The 9285-nt window shown below is 47.8% G+C and overlaps 1 protein-coding gene across 1 annotated transcript; it reads left to right on the top strand.

The window, feature by feature from the left end:
- The first annotated feature begins 5218 nt into the window (after positions 1-5218).
- On the top strand, positions 5219-8970 carry OPN1SW (opsin 1, short wave sensitive). Its single transcript, XM_061414637.1, has 5 exons — positions 5219-5642; positions 5939-6107; positions 6417-6582; positions 6998-7237; positions 8154-8970. The coding sequence occupies exons 1-5, from the start codon at positions 5288-5290 to the stop codon at positions 8271-8273; spliced, it is 1050 nt and encodes a 349-aa protein (XP_061270621.1). The 5' UTR covers positions 5219-5287; the 3' UTR covers positions 8274-8970.
- Positions 8971-9285: the final 315 nt, after the last annotated feature.

The following is a 9285-nucleotide window of genomic DNA, read 5'->3' as shown; positions in this document are numbered from 1 at the left end:
TCCTATTTGGAACCAGTCTGTTGTTCCATGTCCAGTTCTAACTGTTGCTTCCTGACCTGCACACAGATTTCTCAAGAGGCAGATCAGGTGGTCTGGTATTTCCATCTCTTTCAGAATTTTCCACAGTTTATTGTGATCCACACAGTCAAAGGCTTTGGCATACTCAATAAAGCAGAAATAGATGCTTTTCTGGAACTCTCTTGCTTTTTCCATGATCCAGCAGATGTTGGCAATTTGATGTCTGGTTCCTCTGCCTTTTCTAAAACCAGCTTGAACATCAGGAAGTTCACGGTTCACATATTGCTGAAGGCTGGCGTGGAGAATTTTGAGCATTACTTTACTAGCGTGTGAGATGAGTGCAATTGTGCGGTAGTTTGAGCACTCTTTGGCATTGCCTTTCTTTGGCATTGGAATGAAAACTGACCTTTTCCAGTCCTGCGGCCACTGCTGAGTTTTCCAAATTTGCTGGCATATTGAGTGCAGCACTTTCACAGCATCATCTTTCAGGATTTGAAATAACAGCTACCCACTCTAGTATTCTTGAATAGCTATCCACTCCAGTATTCTTGAGGCTTCCCTGGTGGCTCTCAGATGGTATAGAATCTGCCCACAATGTGGGGGATCTGGGTTCAATATCTGGATCAGGAAGGTATTCTCATCCCCTGAAGAATGGGAATGGCAACCCACTCTAGAATTCTTGCCTGGGAAATCCCATGGACAGAGGAGCCTGGCAGGCTACAGTCTATAGTGTCACACAGAGTCAAACACGACTGAGCATGAAATGTGTTTTAGCAGTTTTAGCTTCTTTGCCAAGAGCCATAAGACATCCTTTCCCCACCCACACACTTCCAAATGCCTCCAAGATGGTGGGGTCAGGGAGAGGATCGCTTTCCTGGTGGCAATCCGTTGGCATCTACCGTGCGTTGATTTCCAAAGTGACTATGGCCTGGCTCTAAGCAGTAGGAGTTCAGGCCCTCGGTGACTCATTTGTCTCTGCATTTCAAGGCCAGCAGATGAAATTCTCTAGGGAGAGTCATGACTCTGCCTCGGGGTGGGGATAGGGGATGGGGGTGGTTTCTGTCCTTTCCTCCCAGATATGAGGATGGCATTTGTTCAAGTAAACCTTGGATGATTTCTCATTTTCAAAAGAGCATGTGTGAACCTTTCCCTTATCTCACCACTTCTTTGGAGAGTGACCGGTCAGTATTTAACAGACAACGTTGTCACAACACATCATTTCAAGCTCGTTGTCACCTCCTATGCAGGAAAAACACAGCAAAAAGCAAACGCTGGTTGCTTCTGGAGAGGGCAATTGGGAGCCTGCGTGGGAAAGAAATGTATGTTCACTGTATATTCTTTTGTACTTTTTGAATTTTGAGCCCCGGGCATATACAATCCACTCGAAACAGGAATTAAATGATAAAACACTAAGTGGAGAGAAGCAATGATTCAAGCCTCCAGAGAGTTGAAATGTCTTGTGGATCAGAGCAGCCTGGCAGAGCTGGTATTTGGCCCCCTGGGGAATGGTTCTGGTTTATATCCTGTTCTGAATCATGCCTTGTGTGGAGCCTATACTGAAGGTGCTAGTCTGCTAGCAGCAGACCCGGGCCAGTGAAGCTGGTGGTTGTGCTACTCAGGAATGTTGTTAAGGACCTTGTTTATTATATCACACCGATGTCTCCTCTGTGAACCCCCCTCTTTGCCTCTCATAATCCGAAGAATGGTTAGTTTGTGTTTGCTTTCTGGACATTGAATTTTGTAAATGGGGCCCCTGGGGAAGCACGAACATGTGGTCCATCAATAGCGAGCTCCCGGAGTAGCTGTATTTCACTCTCGCCCCTGAACTTGCTTCTGTTGTTTCTCTCTCTCTCTTTTTTTTTTTTGCTTTCACATTTGATTAATAATTTCTCATTTACCCTATATAGTTCTGTAAGCCTTCCTTAAACTATCTCTGGAAAAGGTGGGAGTATATATGAATACACTACTAAGGACAATAGGGGGATAAAAACCCTGAAACAAATCAGAAAATCTCCTCTTTCACTAGGGCTTTCTTTCTTTCTTTTTCTCTGGATAATTAGAAGTCCTAGAAAAACATAACTTCTCTTAATTCTTTTCCATTTGATTCTGGGCATTTATAAGTTCAACTTGAAATCACCGGTTCTCAATTGGAGGGGAGAGGAGCAGGGGGCAATTTTGCCTCTCGGGGGGCCATTTGTGTCTGGAGACATGACTGGTTATTATCACGGGGGTGACAGTGGTGCTCTCATCATCCAGAGGCCAGGGATGCTGTTAAACATCTTCCATTGCCCAAGACAACCACCCTCCATCCCGATCCCCCCAGATCATCCAGTGCGGCGGTAGTGCTGAGGCTGAGAAAACCCTGGTCTAAATGCACCTGATGCGATATTCTGTAAAGCCTCAGTGTATTGTCATGTTCCTAAATTAATAACTCTAAATCTGAAAAGGGCACAGTATTATATATTAAATATACAGTTGCCCTTTAAATACACAGGGGGATTGGTAAGGACCCCCTGCAGACACCCAAATCCTCTGATGTTCAAGTCCCTTATATAAAATAGCTTAGTGCTTGCATATAATCTCACACATTCTCTTGGATACTTGAAATTATCTCTAGACTACTGACAATACCTAATACTTATAATACCTTGTAAATAGTTATAAATACAATGTGAATGCTATGTGAATAGTTGCCTGCATAAGGCAATTTTAAGTTTTGGTATTTGGAATTTTCTGGAATTTTTAAATATTTTGGTTGACCCTTGCAGAAGCAGAGGCTCCGCCATACCTAAAATGTCTCCAGTTTTTATATCATTACCCTTCTCCTCTACCAGTTGTCCTCTCCTTAAAATCTCCCCTCGTCCTACTCCATGGCTTCAATGACTGGAAATTTTTTATCCCTTGCCAGTGAGACTCTATGCTTGAGCAAGGCTCGGTTGGCCTGAGCCCCACAGGGGCATCTGCCTCCTTTTAACTGTGGCTGCATTGTCCTCAGCTGGGGCCCATTGCCCCTTCTTCTGATGTGGGGTGGAATAGAGAGGAAGACACTGTCTGGGAAGTTGTCAGGACAATAGAGGGAGAGGCTAAAGATGCAGCCACTTGGCCTGAGGAGTGGGAGTAAGAGGCCTCTCTTACCCATAACGGTTGGACTGACAGCCCAAGCCCAGGGGCTGCCCTCACGGGCTCCTGTCAGAACCAATTGCAGAGGTGGGTACCTCAGCAGAGCCCTGCTGACAGCTGAGGTGGACTAAGTCCACTCAGCGCAGGCTGACACATCGCTGCGTGCCCTGCCCAGGGATGGGCACTTAGAACACTGCCTTCAGGGGGGCCTCTGGCCCTGGTCTTAAGGGCCCAGGGCACAGAATATGCCAACTCAGGCAATCTAGTGGGGACCAACTGGCCTTGCAATTCCTGGACAGTTAGCTGGCTTTCACCAGGAACCTCTGCGAGGAATCCTACCTGTGGGTGAGTGTCTGTGTGCAGCGTGTGTGTGTGCTCATGCACACGTGTCCCTGTGTGCCTGGAAATGTCAGCCTTTCAGAAATGGCTGACATGTCTCCATCTAGTATTTCTAGTTCAGGATTCAAGGGACAGATTTTTGTCCTAAAGTGTGGTTTTCTGGGAGTTTCAACTGGAGAAGCTGAAGTCCTTGCTTAACTTGTCTAACTTGGAAGGAATCAAACATAAACGCTTTGTCTCCTACAGTAGGTAGCAGCCCATATCTCTGCTGAGCTTTCAGACCTCCAGCTCTTGCCTTTTGCTAGGCTCCTCAGATTCCTCCAGCATAGCTCAGCAGTCGTCTTAGGATCTGAGGGGAGTTTATATGCAGATTTGAAGGCTTCTCCTTTCATGGCTTCCTTCATTCTCAGAAACCCACCTTCAATTTCCAGCTGCTCTGGAGTCCCAGGCTCTGTCTTGTGACTCTCCAAGTCAATAAAGGCTGGACTTTGCTTGAGGAGTCCTAGCTGGTCATTGCCCTTTAGATGGGGGTTGTCCTTAGGGAAAATCCATTTGCATGTAGATGGTAGGTGGTTCCTTTCATTCAAGGGTTGAGTCCCCTTTATTTTCTGCCTGTTTTGAGGATACTTTATAGTGCTTTCAAATAGTTTTTTTTTTTCATATTTTGTCCAGAGTTTATAACTTTTATCTCTGATGGGATTCATCTGATCCAAATGACCGCCATTACCGGACCATCCTTTCACTTTTAACTTATCTATATATCTATAGTCTACTGAGGTTTGGAAGAAGATACACTCATAAAGGCTGAAGTGTAGTGTTGAGTATAAGTGCAAGCAGAGCTTTAAGTATTTTATTTATTTTGGCCACTCCATGTGGCATGCAGGATCTTAGTTTCCCAACCAGGGATCAAACCCGTGGGTGCCCCCTGCAGCGGAAGTGTGGAGTCTCAACCACTGGACCACCAGGGACGTCCCCACGCAGAGTTTAGAGTGGAGCTGGGGTCACTGGGGTGGGCTTCTCAGAAAATCAGGCTAAGAGCTGGGCAGGTCTGGGATGGGCAGACAGGAGGAAGTCTGGCCGCTGAGGCACTGCTGAGTTAACGGCAGGGGCAGGTGTGAACGTGGTGTGAGAGGGACCACAGCACACCAACCTGGACCTGGCTGGGGGAGTTCTGAGCAGGAAAGATTCCATCTCTGGGGAGACTCGCCATGAAGAAACTGGCAGCCTGGGATGCCTTAGACCTCTAGGCATTGTCGAGTTGCCCCTGGACTGTTCCATGAAGGCTGTTCAAGAACTCTCTCTATCCCTTACCCTTTCCTGCAGCCTGAGGCTGGCTGAGCCCAAGACCCCTGGAAAGGGAGACTTAGGGGGCACCTACCACAATGGGGCAGATGGTGTGTAAACACCTACATGGATGTAGTGGTGCCTGAAGCGAAACGAAGAGGCTTGCCTTCAACAGTTCCACTCAAAGGGAAAAAGAGTGGTGGAAGGGTCTTCATTAAATATGGGTCAGCATCTCCCTACTGAGTCCACCCTTATTTATTCCAGCCCGCAGCATCGCATATCTGGATTCTGTGAGCCCAATCTTTTATCCTCTGAAGAACACACAATCGGCTTTGGGGCCACAAAAGGTTTAGGTGGGGGTTTGGGGTCTCTAATCTCAAACTTTGTCCTTAGGAGGCTTAGGATCAGTACTGATCTTTCAGGGAGCCCCAAAGTGGCTTTGGAGGAGAGGGTCTTTGGCAGGTGGGGGAGAAGTGATGGGGGAGGATGATCTATAAGAGGAATCAGAGGGGGTGGGGGACATCCCATGAGCAAGATGTCAGAGGAGGAGGAGTTTCTTCTGTTCAAGAACATCTCCTTGGTGGGGCCGTGGGATGGACCTCAGTACCACCTCGCGCCTGTCTGGGCCTTCCACCTCCAGGCAGTCTTCATGGGTTTTGTCTTCTTTGTAGGGACGCCACTCAATGCCACGGTGCTGGTGGCCACACTGCGCTACAGAAAGCTGCGGCAGCCGCTCAACTATATTCTGGTCAACGTGTCTCTGGGGGGCTTCATCTACTGCATCTTCTCTGTCTTCATCGTCTTCATCACCAGTTGTTATGGGTACTTTGTCTTCGGCCGCCATGTCTGTGCCCTGGAGGCCTTCCTGGGCTGTACAGCAGGTACTGCAGGCGAAGGGAGCTGGAGAGATGGGAAGGATCCTGCTTCAGGATGGGAGCCAGGGGCCAGTCTGTTGGGTTAGAGTGGACCCCTAAAGAGGAGTCCGGGGGGTAGAAGTTTGGTGTTCTTTTGAATGCTGAGGTAGAGAGCCACCCAGAGGTCTGAGCAAGTCCCAAACTCTATTTCACTCTCCAGTCCAACCCTTCCTCTCTGTGCTTTCTCCACACCACCTGTATTCCACTCTGCCTGCCAGGATGAGTGGAGTTGTTTACCCCATTATCCGCCCATTTCATCACAGGTCTGGTGACAGGCTGGTCACTGGCCTTCTTGGCCTTTGAGCGCTACATCATCATCTGTAAACCCTTCGGCAACTTCCGCTTCAGCTCCAAGCATGCCCTGATGGTGGTCGTGGCCACCTGGACCATCGGTATTGGTGTCTCCATCCCACCCTTCTTTGGCTGGAGCCGGTGAGAGTGCAGGGCAGTTATGCTGACTTAGCTAGAAGCTCAGGTTCTCAGGGTGGGAAGAGTGGGGTATGGTCATTGACCATTTTTTAAAGAGCTGGAGGAATAGAGAAGGGAAAGGGCTGTGGGAGACAAGTGCTAAGGTTTACTCTGTGGTTGGAATTGCTAAAGGTTGGCTAGTGAGGACAGAAAGTACCCTCTGCCTGACATAACTCTGGGTTCTAAGCAGAGAACACAGCCCAGGAACCTCAGCTCCCACTCTACCAATTTTGCTGTGAGCCTCACGGTGAACAAGTGCTTGGTCCCTTGCAGATTCGTCCCTGAGGGCCTGCAGTGTTCCTGTGGTCCCGACTGGTACACCGTGGGCACCAAGTATTACAGCGAGTACTATACCTGGTTCCTCTTCATCTTCTGCTACATTGTGCCTCTCTCCCTCATCTGCTTCTCCTACTCTCAGCTGCTGGGGGCCCTCAGAGCTGTGAGTGGCTTTTGTGAGGGTCAGGGAGGAGGGGTCACAGGGCTCTAGATGAGAGGGAAGAGTGGGTATGTGCTCTAGAACACAAAACACCCAGAAATGTCCACAGCCAGGGTGAGGGGTATCAAAAAGCAGTGCAGGAAGCAGGGACAGGGAGATGAGGAGATGAAGAGTGAGGTGGAGTCATCCCAGCTCATGTATCGAGAGATGCCTGTGATTCCATCCAGTATCACGGACTGGAAAGAGAGCTGGCTCCATCTTGCCTTCCTCAATGAAAGGGGAACAGAGGAACTAGGTCAGAAGGTGGGACGGCAGAGACACAATTAGAGCAGATGGCCCCCTTGTTGAAAAACGTCCAGAGACTTGGGGGTTCAGGGCCAGGGAGCAGAAGGCGTGATGTTTTCTGCGCTCTTTCCAGGTTGCGGCTCAACAGCAGGAGTCAGCTTCGACCCAGAAGGCTGAGCGGGAGGTGAGCCACATGGTGGTGGTCATGGTGGGATCCTTTTGTCTCTGTTACACACCCTACGCTGCCCTGGCCATGTATATAGTCAACAACCGTAACCATGGGGTGGACTTACGGCTTGTCACCATTCCTGCCTTCTTCTCCAAGAGTGCTTGTGTCTACAATCCCATCATCTACTGCTTCATGAATAAGCAGGTAAAGTTGTTCTCTTTTTAAACAAATCTGGGGCTGTGCTGGGTCTTTGTTGCTGCCCACAGGCTTTCTCTAGTCATGGTGAGCAGGGGGCTTCTCACTGCGGTCACTTCTCTTGTTGTGGAGCACGGGTTCTAGGCTCGGGCTTCAGTGGTTGTGGCACGTGGGTTTAGTTGCTCTGCCTACCCCAAATCCTGAATTGAAGCTAGTAACCCAAACTCAGACAAATCAAGGAGGGTTCCTGTCTTATAGAGCCAAACACTCTGCTTTGAGATTTTGTTTCCTCAGTTCCAGAAGTGGATTAAAAACTAATGAGGAAGCTCCTGAGTATTAACAGAACTGGCAGTCCTTTCCTAGTTGGGAGCACTTTCTAGTAATGGTGGGTGGGTGGGGGTACAGTGGGGTCACTTTTGACAGTGCTCTCCTGGCTACCCACTCCAGTATTCCTGGGCTTCTTGTGGCTCAGCTGGTAAAGAATCTGCCTGCAATGCGGGAGACCTGGGTTCAATCCCTGGGTTGGGAAGATCCCCTGGAGAAGGGAAAGGCTACCCACTCCAGTAATTCTGGCCTGGAGAATTTCATGGCCTGTATAGTCCATGGGGTTGCAAAGGGTCAGACACAACTGAGCGACTTTCACTTTCACTTCACTTTCCTGGGACGGGGTGCTTTGTGAGGTTTCCCAACAGTGAGGCCTCAGGGTTAGCCAGAACGTGTAGAGATTATTATTGTAGATCCAGGAGTGAGTAGAGTTAGCCTGGACTAGCCAGCTCTCAGGATTGAGAAGACATATCAATACTGCTCGAGGAGATCCCATGTATAAGGCTATGGGGATACAAAGATCTTTTTTCTCGCATGCTTCCTGATGTTACCTCCTCTGTACTGGTCTGCCAAGGAGACTATCTGTGCTCTTTCCCTCTAGTTCCGAGCTTGCATCATGGAGATGGTGTGTGGAAAACCCATGACAGATGAGTCTGAGCTGTCTAGCTCCCAGAAAACCGAAGTGTCTACTGTCTCTTCTAGCCAAGTTGGCCCCAACTAAGGAGCCATACTGGCCTGTGTGCAGTGAGGACTTTACATTTGAGGACATTTCTACTTTCTCTGTCAAAAACCAAACCACTATCAACATAGAAAATGGGAAGGGGAGTGATAGCAACTTGAGGGGTCGGTTTTCCATTTTCCTACTATTTCCTTCCTACCTACAAAGTAACTGCTCCAGCTGGGTCTTCTTCAGACCACCTCAAGGGCCACTGCCAGTCATCAGCTTCTACTCTTAAGTGGCACAATTTACAGCGTTTGGAAAACGGATTTCTATGTACAAGGCAATTGTAAAGGAGTATGGCTGATTTTTCAGTGTACAGACAGTTATTTTCCTTTTCAGAAATTTTTTTTCCCTCCTGGGGATCCATTCAAAGATGATACATTTTGAATCAGAACGAATTTAGGAAAACACCTTAGAAATGAGACATTAAAAAAAAAAAAACCCTTTAGTAGCTTCTAAATATGAGTTTGAAAGAACTTTCTTATGTTGTCACTGCCAGTAATCGCTATCACTTTGACAAGCCCATAAATGCCTGCACCAGCATGAATTATTCCAGGTGCTTCCTCCCCCCCGCCCCGACGTCTCTTATTTGGTTAAACCGATTTATCTGTCTTAAGCTGTGTATTTACTAAAGCCAATAGTTCAACTCCCTTCATGTTCTCAAAATGAATTGGCACGTCTCAATACTGTTTATAAACTATACAAAATGTTCAAAAAACTGTTTTACCTTATATTCTGTCTCCCTACTCCATGTAGGCCTTTTTGAAATAAAAATCAAGATAAATGTGTGTACATTCAGAAATGGCTGTGTTTGGTATCAGACAATTATGTAATGAGCAGCTGGGCTCCTCTCCAGTTACATGGCCTAAGAGAAGCAGAGAAGGGTTATGGCTGTATAAGGATGCTAAAGATTTCAGTAACCAATTTGGGAGAAGGTAGCAACTTCTCTGGGTTGGGGTGGGGTAAACCTTCTAGGAGAGGTCCATTTTCTGTGACATTTTATAACCCCATA

Source organism: Bos javanicus, chromosome 4 (genome assembly GCF_032452875.1).
Source record: "Bos javanicus breed banteng chromosome 4, ARS-OSU_banteng_1.0, whole genome shotgun sequence".
Taxonomy (NCBI): domain Eukaryota; kingdom Metazoa; phylum Chordata; class Mammalia; order Artiodactyla; family Bovidae; genus Bos; species Bos javanicus.
Note: the sequence above shows the minus strand (reverse complement) of the source record. Positions and strands in the feature narration are given on the sequence as shown.